Source organism: Anomaloglossus baeobatrachus, chromosome 10, assembly GCF_048569485.1.
Source record: "Anomaloglossus baeobatrachus isolate aAnoBae1 chromosome 10, aAnoBae1.hap1, whole genome shotgun sequence".
Taxonomy (NCBI): Eukaryota; Metazoa; Chordata; class Amphibia; order Anura; family Aromobatidae; genus Anomaloglossus; species Anomaloglossus baeobatrachus.
In genome coordinates this window covers 110930210-110946857 of record NC_134362.1, presented here as the reverse complement: position 1 = coordinate 110946857, position 16648 = coordinate 110930210, and the positions used below count along the sequence as shown (strand labels likewise).

General features: G+C 44.9%; 1 protein-coding gene across 2 annotated transcripts in view; it reads right to left on the bottom strand.

Annotated features, from left to right (window-relative positions):
- Positions 1 to 223: 223 nt before the first annotated feature.
- Positions 224 to 16648, bottom strand: part of QSER1 (glutamine and serine rich 1) — a 185909-nt gene continuing 169484 nt past the window's right edge. For both annotated transcript variants that reach the window (XM_075325598.1, XM_075325599.1), the window contains exons 12-13: positions 8389 to 8484; positions 224 to 1531 (exon numbers count right to left, since the gene is read on the bottom strand). In XM_075325598.1, coding sequence (XP_075181713.1) covers positions 1391 to 1531; positions 8389 to 8484 — 237 coding nt within the window. In that variant the 3' untranslated portion in view covers positions 224 to 1390. The remainder of the gene's footprint in view (positions 1532 to 8388; positions 8485 to 16648) is intronic.

The window sequence follows — 16648 nt, the reverse complement described above, 5'->3', positions numbered from 1 at the left end:
AGGGGCCTTACACTTTTTAGTGTAATTGCTTTGTGTGGCCTCCGGAGGCAGTGCTATACACCCAATCGTCTGGGTCTCCCAATAGAGCGCCGAAGAAAACTGGGGCAAATATTTGGCCTTCAGTATTTGATGGATGGGACACTGATATGAAAGCAAAGGAAAGGGGTTAAGAAATGAACACATAGGATAGACGTTTCAGCAATCAAGGCTCAATTCATCAAAATACATGTTAAGTAAGTCATTTATTTCCAAGGATCAGAAAATTGGTTGCATCGTCTACATTGTAAAAACTATAGTAACCTGCTATACATTTTGCCGGTTAAAACTGCAGCTAACATCTAGGTGGGAGGAGGGGATAGAAGCATTGCTTAAGATATATTGCATACAATGTGAAATCAACAAGTAAATAAAGAGGATTTACTTAAAAGAACAAAATAAAATCTCAAAAAAACAAAACAAAAAAAGAACAAAACACAATAGGGAGGTGTATTATTACAAAGACCCAGGAAACAGAATTATAACCACAATATTTTCTCTGTGAAAAATACAACTATTCGTGAGATAAAATGTACAATTGATTTTTTTTTCCTCAAAGAAAAAAAACACAGTATAAAGGAAAATAGTTTTCTTCAAAACAGGGAAAATAGTTAACGTCATTTTATCCATTATAATATAATTTGACACAAAAAGCAGTCAAAGGATTGCACCAACTCCGCGTCCAGATGTCTGAACTAAAAGAAACTTGTAAAAGGAGTCCATAAAGCAGAACGATTTTTTTCTACTTTTTTTCTTTTTTTAATCACGGTGGCTATCATAAAGTGATGTATCGCAAAACTCTGTTTTACAAAATGTACAATATTGTAACTGTGATGACCTGGAAGTAAGCTCAGATATTACTCCTGTGCCTCCATACTGCCTCATTTTATATAACATGGGAGAAAAATGGGTCAAAATTGAGGAGAGGGATTTTCCCCCCATGCTCCACTTTTTTAGAGACAAAGGGAAAGTGGTAAAGCAGTTAAAGTGTTAACGCTATAGGGAATAAAGTAATTTATTCTATAGTTTAGTGCATGCGGTGTCATTTTGTCTGGGAAAGAAATATGCAATAGGCAACAGCTTACAAAACACATGTGGAGAAACGTGCCGCTTGTCTCGCAGGGGGGATATCCACTCCATAGGTGGGAGGCAACGCTGTATAGTCACCAGCAAGCTGCAGAGATCAGCCAATCATGTATGTCAGAGTCTCGGCTCTTTTGTTTTAGCTTGTTAGAGTAGTTTGAAGGGAGGGAATATACTAGAAGAGTTGTGAGATATCATTTATTAAAATAAAAAAAATTGGTGGGGACGTCCAAAAATTCATTTAAAAGAAAAAACAAAAACCCACCAAACTTTAAGAACATGTCTGCGCCACCCGGCTCAAAAGTTCACCAAATTTTTCAAAAAGATCCTCCACCCACTTCATGTTTTTCAGACAGTGGTTCACAAGCTCCGTTTGCTGTAGGTCCCGATTTGATTTCTGAACAGAGGTAACCTAAAATAGGGAAAAGGATAGAGAATATCAATAAGTAAGTAACCTACAGTCTGCAGAAGCTCAACACTTCCCCCTCTTATGGGCAAAGTTAAAATGCACATAAAACAGATTTGTGAGGTTACAGATTGATCCGGAGGTCCCATCAATATCAGAATAATGTGGATCCCCAGACAGATCAGCTGACTGAGGGGATTATTGACCAGCTGGAGATCCCCGCCTTGATCACTAGGGACAGCTCTGTACATTTTGCAGTGGATGTGCCTATTACAGTTCACTTCACTAGGACAAAACTGCAGATGAACATAATATCAGCCAAGCACTGTACAAACGTGCCGAGCGGTGCCGGATCAGCAATCAAGTGCATGTATCACTTGCCAAGGTGCCTCTTAGTCACTAAAGGTCCAGTCACACTAAACAACTTACCAGCGATCCCAACAACGATAGGGATCGCTGGTAGGTTGCTAGGAGATTGCTGGTGAGATGTCACACTGCGACGCTCCAGCGATCCCACCAGCAACCTGACCTGGCAGGGATCGCTGGAGCGTCGCTACACGAGTTGCTGGTGAGCTCACCAGCAACCAGTGACCATCCCCCAGCGCCGCGTGGAAGATGCTGCGCTTGGTAACTAAGGTAAATATCGGGTAACCAACCCGATATTTACCTTGGTTACCAGTGCACGCAGCTACACGTGCAGAGAGCAGGGAGCAGCGCACACTGAGCGCTGGCTCCCTGCTCTCCTAGTTACAGCACACATCGGGTTAATTACCTGATGTGTGCTGCAGTTACATGTGCACAGAGCAGGGAGCAGCGCACACCGCTTAGCGCTGGCTCCCTGCTCTCCTAGCTACAGCACACATCGGGTTAATTAACCCGATGTGTCCTGCAGCTACATGTGCACAGAGCAGGAGCCGGCACTGACAGTGAGAGCGGCGGAGGCTGGTAACAAAGGTAAATATCGGGTAACCAAGGACAGGGCTTCTTGGTTACCCGATGTTTACTGTGGTTACCAGCCTCCGCAGAAGCTGGCTCCTGCTGCCTGCACATTTAGTTGTTGCGGTCTCGCTGTCACACACAGCGATCTGTGCTTCACAGCGGGACAGCAACAACTAAAAAATGGCCCAGGACATTCAGCAACAACCAACGACCTCACAGCAGGGGCCAGGTTGTTGCTGGATGTCACACAGCGACATCACTAGCAACATCGCTGTTACGTCACAAAAGTTGTTCGTTAGCAGCGATGTTGCTAGCGATGTTGCATAGTGTGACGGGGCCTTTAATCTGTCAGGGTACAGAGGCGGTCCCCCACCCATCTGGCAGACTGCTAATCCAAATGAGAGGCCATGAACACTGAGGTGGTGGAAATTAGTTACAGATGATTACAAATAAAAATGAGCTATCAGAAAGAGATGTCCGAACACCCGCTTGGAATATTTATGCCTCAGCATAGTCTGACCAGTAAAATGTCAGACAAGATCGCAGTTTTCTCTTTTATGTTTATTTACTGCACAAATAAGGTGGTCACTTTATTCTGGGGGTCAGCACAATTATTGCTACATCCATTTTAACAATAAATATTCTGAATAAATAAAAAATAATTTGCTTTTGTGTTGCCACATTCTGATTCATACGTTGAACACTTTTCTATATGACAAATATTAGATTTCTTTGGTCTAGCTTCTTGGTACAGATAACCTTTTGATCATTTTTAGTCCATTTTTAGTAGCAGATTGGCAAAAGTTTATTTTTTGTGTGTCTTCCATGCAGAGTTCCCCCCCCCCATTCTTTGTTTTTCTACTTTTGCCCCCCACCCAAAAAAAAAATAACATTTCTTTTAAACATCCCTTTTTTTGCATCATATCCTGAGCATTATTTTGCTGTTGAGGGTTTGTTTTTTTTGGCCATGAGCTGTGCATTTTATCAGTTACCAATTTTAGACTCCATAAATCTTTTTGGCAAGAGTTTCTCTCTTTGAAAGTGTTTAATGTGCAGAATAAATAAAGATCAATTTTTACTGGTGCTTAGGGACACATTGATATCAGATGTCTGTTGTTGGGCATTTTTTTTTTTTAACACAAATTTTAAAATGCAGATTATATACATCTCTCTTAAAATTTTCATAAGCCCATGATCTTAAAAACATGATACTTTGATTGTATAGATAATGCCCTGCACTGCTTATGTAGGGCAATGCATTAATAAAGTAACAACTGTTATTTTTATTTTAATACATTTTGTCCAGCACGGAAAGTTATGAGAACTTGTAAATCACTTTAATAGTGTAATTGTCTTCGCTCCTGTATATATATAAAAAATTGCATTCAAGTGGCTTCCAATTCCCTTCTCCCCAGTCCATTTGCCGGCCTTGCTGCTGCTCCATTTGCCGGCCTTCCTGCTGCACTGATATCAGAATAGACTTATATGGAGTAGAAATGATGCCTGTCAGTGCTATGCTGTCAGCCTGCCTATTGGATCATGCAAAACACACAATCGGTTAGGTTTTGAGCTGTGGCAAGCTGGAAGCCAGAGTTAGACCTTATGTTGCCATAGCAATCAGTGGGTCTCCACAACGGCATTGCGGGGAGGCGATTAAGTGACAGAGTGATCTCCTCCTGTCACATTACTTCCAGTCAGTGGTTCCTATTGATTGTGACACATAAGGCGTTAACTGACTTATTGCAAGTACTGAATTCCCTCTGCTATATCTTTGCTAGCGGGGCATTGACCGCGGTGAGAAAGCGGGACTCCTCAATTTTTGAACTTTTTTTGCCCTCATCATCCTCAAAGAGCCATAGCTTTAATTTTGCCGTGGACAAAGCAATTTTAGGGTTTTTTTTGCGGCATGAGCTGTAGTGTTGAAAGACACCATTTATTTGATCATATAATGTCCTCAAAAACAGGAGAAAGCCCAAATGTGGACAAGTCGTGAAAAAAATACAATTAAACCATTTAGGTGTGTTTTTACAGCATACAATGTGTGGTAAAGATGATCTGGCAACACAAGTCTCCAGGTCACTGCCTGGAGACTTATAGAAAATAATTCCGGCACACTTGGAGAATATATGAAGAAGAGAAAATCTTGAAATGCTTAAATGGTTTTATTTTGTGCATAGATCAAAAAAGTGATGATAATTCATCCGTCCGACGTTTCGACAATTTGAAGGTCTTTATCAAGGACAAATTTATCTATGTGAACAACTGTATGGTATATGTTCAAGACTATGAAGACATCATAATGCAGTCAAAGAAATGGGCAAAGATGTGATCCTTATGCACTGAAGTAAATTGATGATCAGTAGTGGTGACCTTTTTCAGAGGGAATGGGATATAGACAATTCTGGAAAAACTGTTTCGCTGTCAAAGGTAGATATCTGAGAGCATAAGGGAAAGTTTCGTGTTCCCTTCACTGATGGTTTCTCAGTTGCCTCAGAAAAAGAAGAATATTCTGAGCAAGAGAGTCACATATACTTGCATTAACGCATAAAGTAGGGAAAAGAGACATATACAGTGACTTCTGTGTATTATACAACAAATGGTGAGAAGGCAAAAAACTACCTGAAAAATGCAGAGATAGTATACTGATACTTGCACTGAGGAATTCACAATGGCCTCAGGGTAACATCAGTGCTTAATATTGTTCCAAAAAGGTGAAAGTGTATGGGATCATATAATGAAAAGGACTCCTTCTGGGGTTCTCAAAGAGACCCTGAGGTATTAGAAGTATTAGAGACAGGGAAGGGCTAGTGAGCCATATATGGTGTCACGTATCTTGCATTGGTGATATAGGGTATGGGCCCCAAATGGTCGAAACGTCGGACGGATGAATTATCATCACTTTTTTGATCTATGCACAAAATAAAACCATTTAAGCATTTCAAGATTTTCTCTTCTTCATATATTCTCCAAGTGTGCCGGAATTATTTTCTATTAGACTTGCTGTTTTTTCTGAGCACCTAATATATAACGCAGTGAGCCAGGAATAATCGTTTTGCACTGCCTGGAGACTTGTGATGTCTCTGTCACTCCCCACATTCGTTCACTCGCTCGTTCATGTCACTTCCACCTCATCTCTAGAATTCGTCTTTTTCTTACCGTTGACTCTGCAAAATCGATTACTGTCGCCCTTATTCATTCTCGCCTGAATTACTGTAATTCATTACTAATTGGTCTCCCTGTTACTAAACTCTCCCCTCTCCAATCCATTCTAAATGCCGCAGCCAGGATAATTTTCGTCTCCAACTGCTTCATTGATGCTTCTGCTCTTTGCCAGTGATTGCACTGGTTGCCTGTCCACTACAGTGTCCAATATAAACTTATCACTCACAAAGCTCTGCACAGTTCCGCACAGCCTTACATCTCCTCCCTCATTTCTCTCTATCACCCTACATTTGCCCTACCTTCTGCTAATGACCCACGACTGACATCTTCAATAATTCGAACCTCCCACTCCCGTCTTCCAAGATTTCTGACGAGCTGCACCAGTGCTCTGGAACATACTACCAAAAACAATCTGATTAATTCCCAACATCCACACCTTTTAAGCGGGCCCTAAAAACACATTTTTTTTAGACTAGCCTATCACCTCACCTCGCTCATCTAATCTAGTCCCTTTCTGCCCTTCACAAAATTTACTTCCAATTCTTGTCCCCTGTATCTTCTGGTAACTTCCTCTTCATGTACTTTTTTTACACTCTGTATGTATAGATTCTGGCTGGTGACCGGTCCATGCAGCTGGTTTTGAATCTCCTATTATATTGATGGCTGGAAAGTATATGACAAGCTTTTCTCCCCCCATTCACCTTTTGTGCCTCCCCTTTTCCCTCACAGACTGTAAGCTTACGAGCAGGGCCCTCACTCCTCTAGGTGTCTGAATTGTGTTATTCTGTAATGTCTCATTGTCTGTACATGTCCCCTCTGAATTGTAAAGCGCTGCGGAATATTTTGGCGCTATATAAATAAAAAATAATAATTCTATTATTATTATGGCGAGAGTAAACTTTTGTAGTTAGAAAAAAAAAAATTAGACCTTAGAAAATAACAGAAAACAAATGTAACTTTTTTTCCAGTTGGTGGAGCAGTGTTGAGGGCTTATTTCTCTGCACGGTGAGCGGTAGCTTTCATGGATATCATTTTGGATTATTACATTTCTGTGAGGTGACCCAAGCAAAAATAACAGCAATTTTGGAATTTTTATGTTTTTCCCTCTTTCTGGTGTTTACTATAGGGGATAAAATTTTTTTTACATTTTAAAGATCAGTTTTGCAGACCTGGTGATGGCAAACTTTTTTTTCTTTCATTTTTAAATTTTTACTTTACTTTTGTATGGTGAAAAGCAGGGCAATTTCAGCTTCTGTTTTTTTTTTTTTATTGATCTAGATGTAAAGCAAACATACATCGATATAATTTTAAAACTACTTTTCTTTTCTGTTTTCTTTTTAGTCCCTCTGGAGATTTTACCCACTTCCCAACCTCCAGTGTACATGGTGGATAGATAGAATGTGCTCTGAGCAAACCATCACAAGGGCCAGATATCTTACACAGCTGACTTCTATCTGTAAGGGTATGTGCGCACGTTGCGTACTAGCCCAGCACCGTAAAAGGTGCGCTTCAGAGCGCAGCTGAAAAGCTCCGTTCTGAAGCGCATGGTGCCGGCGAGAACGTGCGCTCTGCCTGCAGCTCCTGCCATAGACAGAGCAGGAGCTGCCGGCAAAGCGCACGGAAGAAGTGACATGTCACTTCTTTTTGCGCAGCGCTTCGGCAGTAGCCGAAGCGCTGCGCTCTGAGACGCCACGTGCGCACGGCCCCTGCACAATCTCCATAGACTGTGCAGGGGACGCAGGATGCATGCAGTTACGCTGCGCTGCAAAGCGCAGCGTAACTGCATGAATTTACGCAACGTGCGCACATAGCCTAAAAGCAATGATCAGCGCTAACCCAAGATCGGCAATTAAGGTCTGCCATTTCAGGGGAGATCATGATTCCTGCTGTGCACAGCAGGGCTGGCGTTGATGCCCTGCTCTGTACAGCAAAGGTGATCGGATGATCGCAGATTCAAGTCCCTTTAAAGTTTAATTAAATACTGTAAAAAGTAAAAATTAAAACAAAAAAAGTTTGAAAAACTATGAAACCCTCTGCTCCTCACAAAAGTTCAAAATCACCCATTTTCCCCATTAAAAATAAAACCCTAAAAAAACTCCCCAAGGCAACACATTTAGTATCACTGCGTTCAGAAATGCCCTATCAAAATCTAAAATAAATTAATCTGATAGGTAAACGGCGTAACAAAAGGAAAAAAAAAAAAAATCAAAAACGAAAGAGCTGCATTATTTTCGTTGCCGTAACATTGCAATAAAAGGCGAAGAAAACATCGCATCTACTCAAAAATGGTATAACTAAAAATGACAGCTCAAAACGCAAACAATAAGCAGTCAGACAGCCCCAGATCCCAAAAAACAGTAAGAGCAAAAAAAAAAAAAAAAAAAAAAAAATCGTGTGACAAATTTCTGATTTTTTTCACCACAATCTAAAACAAACCAAAAAACAAAACTATACATGTTTGGTATCTGTGGTTTTGTACTGACCTGGGGAATCGTACTGCCAGGTCAGTTTTACTATATAGTAAACATGGTAAATAACCTCAACAACCATTGTAGAAATGCACTTTTTTTTGCAATTTCAACGAACTAGGTAGTTTATTTCCGTTTTCCAGTACAATATGGGGCAGAATTAAAAGGTTCAAAAAAACACCTAAAACTACAATGGCGGGCTCAGCTGCTCAGGCTGCCCTACACAGATGAACACCATGGTCGCAACACTTTGCAAAAGAAATAGTGGCCAAAAAGTGGCATTTAGGCACTTACCTCATCTTTGCATATAAGGTATATGTGGTACTTGTAATGGTGGAGTGCATGATAGAGTGAACACAACTGAGATTTTTCCGGATCTACAGTGAACTCCTGTTGAAAACAAATGTGAAAAAACAAAAAGAAAAGGTGAAAATGAGGCTTACACAGTGTACTATGTGGACAACATAAGTACATGGAACGGCAGCACAAGTGATAGGTTACTGGGGAAGGGGATAGGTGAGCAAGTCCAAGTCAAAAGGAGCGCACTAGTACACTGCACCCCCACACATGGTCAGCCGACTCCCCAATATAGAGGACTACCTGAGAGGGTAGCTGCCGCCCCACCACCGTGCGGAGCTGCCGCCCCACCACCGTGCGGAGCTGCCGCCCCACCACCGTGCGGAGCTGCCGCCCCACCACCGTGCGGAGCTGCCGCCCCACCTACTGTCTCCTCCCCATAATCCTATAGAATGTAAGCCCGCAAGAGCAGGGCCCTCTTCCCTCTGTACTAGTCTGTCTACTGTAACTTGTATATGTAATTTGTATGTAACCCCCTTCTCATGTACAGCACCATGGAACTAATGGTGCTATATAAATAAATAATAATAATAATAATAAAAAGAACCACAGTAGTATAACAGAGACTTTACTGGATTTGGGGCGATTTGTTCTAGAATAGCAGTTTTTAATTTTTATTTTATCAATTAATAGAAGACATAAGAGACTTTGTAATATCTTATCAGAGAAAAAAAAAAAGCGGATCAGGTAAAATCTGTATTTTGTGAAGATAGAAATTATGTAATGGAGATAGGCGATGTCATTTGGGGCACAAAAAGTTCTCACCTAGTGAAGGTGGAGGGGATTAGTAGAGGGGAGGAGCTAGAGGACTCTGCCCTTCCTCCAGTCATCATAGAGTCTCATCAGTAGCAACATTTAGGAAGTTGGGATTGGGAAGGAGCTCCCTCTCCCACCCGATCAGCACACCTGCAATGGCCCGATTGTTGCCATGGCAACCAGAGGTCATCATGACAACCTGCGGGTCAGCTAGCCATGGCAAGACATTAACACCATGTCACGAGCATGGTCCAAGAGACTTTTGTCACTGCACCACTGGCAGGTGTAATGCATTGCTATGCTGGTGAATGGTAGCACAATATAGCAGTGACCAAAGTAATGAAATTTAAAATCCCATAGAAAGAATAAGAAAAAAATGTTTTACCAATAAATGGGTATATTTATGTAAAAGTAAAAAACACCACACATTTCTTATTGCCACGTCCGGAATAATTTGACCTATAAAACTGTACCAGTATTTAACCCCTCCAGTGATCACCGTAAAAAAAAACGAAACAGAAAATTAGGACTAAAGCAACATTTTTGTGAGGGATATATATTTTTTTTTAATTTTCATGGCTCAACGTTCAAAATACTGTGAAGCATCTGGGGGTTCAAGATGCTCATGACACCTCTAGATAAGTTCCATGAGGAGTCTAGATTCCAAAATAGAGTTACTTGTGGGAGTTTTTCTGTGTAGGCAAATTAGGGGCTCTGCAAAGGCGACATGATATCCACTATAGATTCCAGACTATTTTGCATTCAAAAGGCGCTCTTTCCCTTCCGAGCCCTGCCGTGCACTAAAACAGTAGTTTTCCACCACATATTGGGCATCTCTGTTTGCAGGAGAAATTGCACTACAAATTCTATGATGCATTTTCTCCTGTTACTTAAAATTTGGGGTTAAAGCAACATTTTTGTGGGAAAAAGTAGAAAACTTTTCAGTTTATTTTCCTTCCATATTGCTATAATTCCTGTGCATCATCTAAAGGGTTAATAAACTTATTGAATGCTGTTTTGAGTAATTTGAGGGCAGACCGTTTTTAAAATGTTGTTACTTTTGGGTATTTTCATATCTGTCATATAGGCACCTCAGTCACTTCAAATGTGATGTGGCCCCTGAAAAAAAATAAATAATAAAAATTGGTTTTGTAAATTTTGTTAGAAAATGAGAAAAATTGCTGAAAACTTTTATAGAGGTTGGTCACTATTTTAACATTGATGGACGATCCTTAGGATATGTCATCAATGTCTGATTGGCCAGGGTCCGACAGCTGTGCCAGTGGCGGTAGCAGATGGCCAAAGCTGCACAGGCTTCCGACTGTGGCTGTATACTGCACATCCGCCTCCCATTAATTTGAAAGGGAAACAGTACCTCGCCGCTATCCGTTCACAGGGCAGCTCTGGAACTGAGCAATTCCGACTGCCTGCCGCCAGCAACAACAGCTGACTGGCGGAGAGAGAGGGGGGGGTGTAAGGTATCAAAGGATAGACCGCCAAATGTTGAAATAATGGCCGATCTCTTTAACCATTCTAACTTCCTAACAAAAGAAAATGATGTTGAAAATAATTATACTGATGTAAAGTTAAAAGAATCCAAATTAGAGTCTTTAAATTTACCAAATAGAAAGGATACCCAAGGATAAATCGTGGTTGAAATGTATAAACATTTTATTTAAATATATTTCATAGGGTATGACATAAATATAAATCACAATAAAGAACCAGGATATGGAAAGTGATGAAGGGGAAGATACCCCACGTGACCCAGGATAGGATACCAAATCTCAAAGATGATCTGACAAAAGTGCCGAGATAAACAGCTAATTGCCCAGATGCAAGTGCAAAAATTGCCGGCAAGGAGACAAAGGAAACTCAATGCATGGCATAACAAAGGCAGAGTGGCTTACCAAACAGTCAGATCACCTAGTTCAGGCCGGGTAAACACGTGGGGAGCAGCGTCCCAACACGTGTTTCGCTTATTGTGCTTCGTCGGGTTTGAAAACTGCCAAATTAAAAAAATGTACGATATTTTCACAAATTAAAGCAAAACTATGATTCTAAATTTACCACTATTATAAAGTGAAAGGGAAGGAGTGCCATTTGACTGTAATATTAGCTGGACTCATTAGTTGACACCATGTCTCGTTTGGAGACCCCCTGAGGTGCCTAAACAGTGCAGCTTCCCCACATGTGACCCCATTTTGGAAACTAGACCCCTCAAGGAATTTATCTAGATGTTTGGCGAGTACCCTGAACAGATGTTTGGCGAGTACCCTAAACCCCCGGGTGCTTGACAGACTTTTATAGCGTTGAGCAATGAAAATCTAAAAAAAAAACAAAAAGCAAAAAAAAAACATTTTTACCAAAGTTGTTACTTCAACCAGGTAGCTTTTTTTTCACAAGGATAACTGCAAAAAATGGACCATAAAATTCATTTTATGCAATTTCTCTTGAGTTCGCCGATACCTCATATGTGGTGAAAATCAACTGTTTGGGCGCATGGCAGGGCTCGTAAGGGAAGGAGTGCCATTTGACTGCAAAATTGGCTGGAATCCATTAGCGAACACCATGTTGCGTTTGGAGAGTCTCTGAGGTGCCTAAACAGTGGAGCTCCCCAAAAAAAGTGACCCCATTCTGGAAACAAGACACCTCAAGGATTTAGTATATAGTGAACATTTAGGGGTATAGTGAGCATTTTGAATCCACAGGTACTTCACAAAAATGTTTCTGTAGTACCAAATTTCTCACGTTTAGGCTATGTACCCACGATCCGGTGACACTGCACCTACTAGTACACAGTGTCAGCCCTCCTCCAAAGATGCGAGTGTTGTCCATGGAAGAACACAGTGGTGCATGCCCGCAATCCGGGTTCAGGATGCTTTGGACTTTAATTATTTTTTCCCAGCAGAGAACACGCTCGTCTCCACAGCATAAATTGACATCCTGCAGCTCGGAAAGCCACACCGCAGGTCAACTTATGCTGCTGTGAGGTAGCACGGTCGGCTGCGCAGCAGAAGACACGGGATCCAGGCATTAAGGTTCACAGCACACGGTTTCTTTAATGTCCAAACAAAAGTCCACAACAATATACATGTGCCTCTCCAGCAGAGAGCTCAGGGAGTTGTGTTCACTCCCCCACACCCGGCACACCTGCCCTCGTTCCTGTTTCCATTTAACCCTTCCTTCAGCCTGTAGGAAAACAGCATTAACCCTGGAGTGGATTTACTTTCTATCATGGAGTGAGCACAACCGGGGCGAGACATACCGGCCGTCATAGATAACCCCGGTCACAGTCTCACATACCCACCCCCTCAGTTCAAGCGTGCGGGGTTGAACTCCCGCCATCAAACACGGGCCACGGGACAAGGCATCGGCGTTGCCCTGCAACCTACCGGCCCTATGTTCAACCGTAAACCGGAAGTTCTGCAGAGAAAGGAACCACCGGGTAACCCGGGCATTCCGTTCCTTGGCGGACCTCATCCAGACCAGTGGAGAGTGATCCGTCACCAAGCGAAACTGCCGTCCCAGCAGGTAATAGCGCAGGGACTCAAAGGCCCACTTGATCGCCAGGCACTCCTTCTCCACTACGCTATAATTCCGCTCGGGAGGGGTGAGCTTCCTACTTAAGAAGGTGACGGGGTGTTCCTCCCCCTGAACCACCTGAGACAGCACTGCCCCCAGGCCGACCTCTGAGGCGTCAGTCTGTACTATGAACTCCTTCCGGAAATCAGGGTGTACAAGAACGGGCTGTCCGCACAGGACCTCCTTCAGGGCCCGGAAGGAGTCCTCGGCCTGCGGAGTCCAGCGCACCATGACGGACTTCTTGCCTTTGAGAAGGTTCGTCAAGGGGGCTGATAGTCCCGCAAAATCCTTTACAAACCTCCTGTAGTACCCCACGATACCCAGGAAGGCCCTAACCTGCTTCGTGGTCAGGGGTCTCGGCCACTTCTGGATCGCCTCAACCTTGTTAATTTGGGGCTTAATCACTCCTTGGCCTATCACGTAGCCCAAGTAGCGGGCTTCCGTGAGTCCCAACGCACATTTCTTGGGATTGGCTGTCAATCCGGCTGTTCGAAGCGCGTCCACCACCGCTTGTACCTGTTCCAAGTGGGTCTGCCAATCGGAGCTGTAAATAATGATGTCATCAAGGTACGCTGATGCATACGCCTGGTGGGGTTCCAGTACTAAGTCCATCAACCTCAGGAACGTGGCCGGAGCGCCATGTAACCCAAAAGGCAAGACAACATAGTGGAAGAGACCCTCCGGCGTAACAAAAGCGGTTTTCTCCTTGGCGGACTCCGTCAGTGGCACCTGCCAGTACCCCTTGGTCAGGTCGAGCGTGGTAAAATATCGCGCCTGTCCCAGCCTATCAATCAGCTCATCCACCCGGGGCATGGGGTAGAGATCGAACTTGGATATTTCGTTCAATCTCCTGAAGTCATTGCAGAACCTTAAGGAGCCATCGGGTTTTGGTATTAGGACAATCGGACTAGCCCATTCACTCCGGGATTTTTCGATGACCCCCAGGCGTAACATTGTCTTTACTTCCTCCGATATGGCTTGTCGTCGAGCCTCCGGTACCCGGTATGACTTCAGGCGTACCTTCAGGTGGGGCTCGGTGACAATAACATGTCGTATCAGACTGGTCCTACCGGGCAGCTCGGAGAAGACATCGGGGTTCTGCTGAACCAACCGTCTGGCCTCTCGCCTCTGAGTCTTGGTGAGGGCTTCTCCAATCCTTACTTCCGGTTCGTCCTCTCCGGAGGTCGCTGGAGCCGGAGGTGAACGACCCGAAGAGGAGGGAGATGGGGAAAAAACAGCCATCAGGCTTTCCCGTTCCTGCCAAGGTTTTAATAGGTTGACATGGTATATTTGTTCAGGTTTCCGCCTACCGGGCTGCAATACTTTATAGTTAACCACCCCGACTCTTTCCTTTATCTCGTAGGGGCCTTGCCACTGAGCCAGGAATTTACTCTCCGCCGTGGGGATTAATACCAACACCCGATCCCCGGGTTTAAAGGTCCGCACGGTGGCTTGTCTATTGTAGCGGCCGCTTTGCACTGCCTGAGCCTCCTGTAAATGCTCCTTCACAATTGGCATGACCGCGCTTATGCGGTTCTGCATACCCAAAATGTGTTCAATCACACTTTTATGGGGGGTGGGCTCTTGCTCCCATGTTTCCTTTGCCAGGTCCAACAATCCCCGGGGATGTCGCCCGTATAACAATTCAAAAGGCGAAAACCCCGTGGATGCCTGTGGCACCTCACGGATGGCAAACATCAAATAGGGAAGCATCATATCCCAGTCTTTCCCGTCTTTTGAAATTACCCTTTTGAGCATGGTTTTCAGGGTTTTATTGAAACGCTCGACTAAACCGTCCGTTTGAGGATGATACACAGACGTACGCAACTGCTTGATCTGGAGTAGCCGGCATAGCTCTTTGGTCACTTTAGACATGAATGGGGTCCCCTGATCCGTAAGGATCTCCTTGGGCAACCCCACCCGGCAGAACACAGCAAACAACTCCCGAGCTATAAGCTTTGCTGCAGTATGTCTGAGAGGTATCGCCTCGGGATACCGGGTGGCATAGTCAACGATCACTAGGATGTGTTGGTGCCCTCGAGCGGACTTTACGAGGGGCCCCACCAGATCCATCCCTATCCGTTCAAAAGGGACTTCTATAATGGGTAACGGTACCAACGGACTGCGAAAATGGGTCAGGGGTGCGGTAAGCTGACACTCCGGGCAGGTTTCGCAGAACCGTTTTACCTCCCCAAAGACTCCGGGCCAATAGAACCTTTGCAATATTCGCTCCTGCGTTTTCTTGACCCCTAGGTGGCCACTCATGAGGTGTTTATGAGCCAAGTCGAGGACCCGCCGACGATGCGGCTGGGGCACACCAACTGCTCTACCCCCACGCCCCGTATTTCATCTACCCGGTAGAGTAAATCCTGCTTAAGAGCGAAATGGGGGTACCTTACCTGGGCACCGGGCAGCTGTGCCACCCGGTCAATTACTGTCACCCGACTCCGGGCATGTATTAATGTAGGGTCCTGGAGTTGGGCAGTCCCAAACGTATCCGGGGACGCCTCCAACTCCGGGATGGGTTCGACCGTCTCAGCCTCTCCTGCCAATACCTCTAGGGGCGGCCTATCGGGTTCACATTCTGTCCCTATCATGGGGACCCCTACGGCAGGTGTCCCGGATTCAGGATTGTAGGGCTCAGGTCCCGGACTGACCAATATCTGAGGAGACTTAGGGGGTCCCTTCCATAAAGTCCAAAAATAGGGCAGATCCCTTCCTAGGATCACGTCATAGGGAAGAGTGTTAAGAAGTCCCACCTCATGTTGCACCTGACTGCAAGGTGCTGTGATGGTGACAATCCCTGTGGGATAGTCTCGGCGGTCCCCATGTATGCAAACCACCCCCACGGTACGTCCTGTGGCCTTTACTTTAGCCCTCAAGGTGGATCGCACAAGGGTCACTAAGCTTCCGGAATCCAACAACCTGTAACCGGACATCCATTCACCTGTATTTGGCACAAGTGGGGCTCCGTCTCTGGGGAGACCAGGTCAGCGGTACACACCACCCGAGCATACATTGAACCCCGCCGGGTAACCCCACAATCCATGGGCTCCGTGGTGAGTGGACACTGGGCTTCCATTATGTCCCACCCGCTGGCATCGCCAACATCTAATGGGGACAGAAACCCCCTTGACGGGTTGTCGTTTAGGGTACAGAACCTTCCGGACCTCAGGAACGGCGGCCGCGGGCTCAGACGGGACGGTAGGGGACTCCTGCACCGTTGTCAGCGGTGGGTCCTTGGCCCTAGGCTTGGAGGGGCCGGACCGACGGGCGGTACGCAAAGTCTCAGTGTCCCGTATCAAGTCCTGCGTAGCTACATGCCGCTCTACCAGGGACACTAATTGGTCGAGGGTACTCGGGTCACCCTGTCCTACCCACCGTTGAACGGTGACGGGTAAAGTGCGCACAAAACGATCCACTACTACCCTTTCCACCATTTGCGCCGGGCTCAGAGTGTCAGGCTGCAACCACTTTTTTACAAGATGCAACAAGTCATAGGCCTGGGAGCGTACGGGTTTGGCTTCCTCATAGAACCACTGATTTACCCGCTGAGCCCGTACATAGGTATTCACCCCCAACCGAGCCAGTATTTCGGCTTTTAGGGTCACATAGTCAATGGCGTCCTCGGTACAGAGGTCCAGGTACCCTTTTTGGGATTCCCCCGTCAGATAGGGCGACAATACCTCAGCCCACTGGGGGGTCGGCAGCTTTTCCCGCTCGGCCACCCGCTCAAACACCGCCAGGAACGCTTCCACATCATCCCCCGGGGTCATCTTTTGTAATGCTTGTCTCACCGCTTTCCGGACGCTGCCGTTGTCACCCGGTCCCGGGGTTGTTGCTGCCGGTCCGGCAC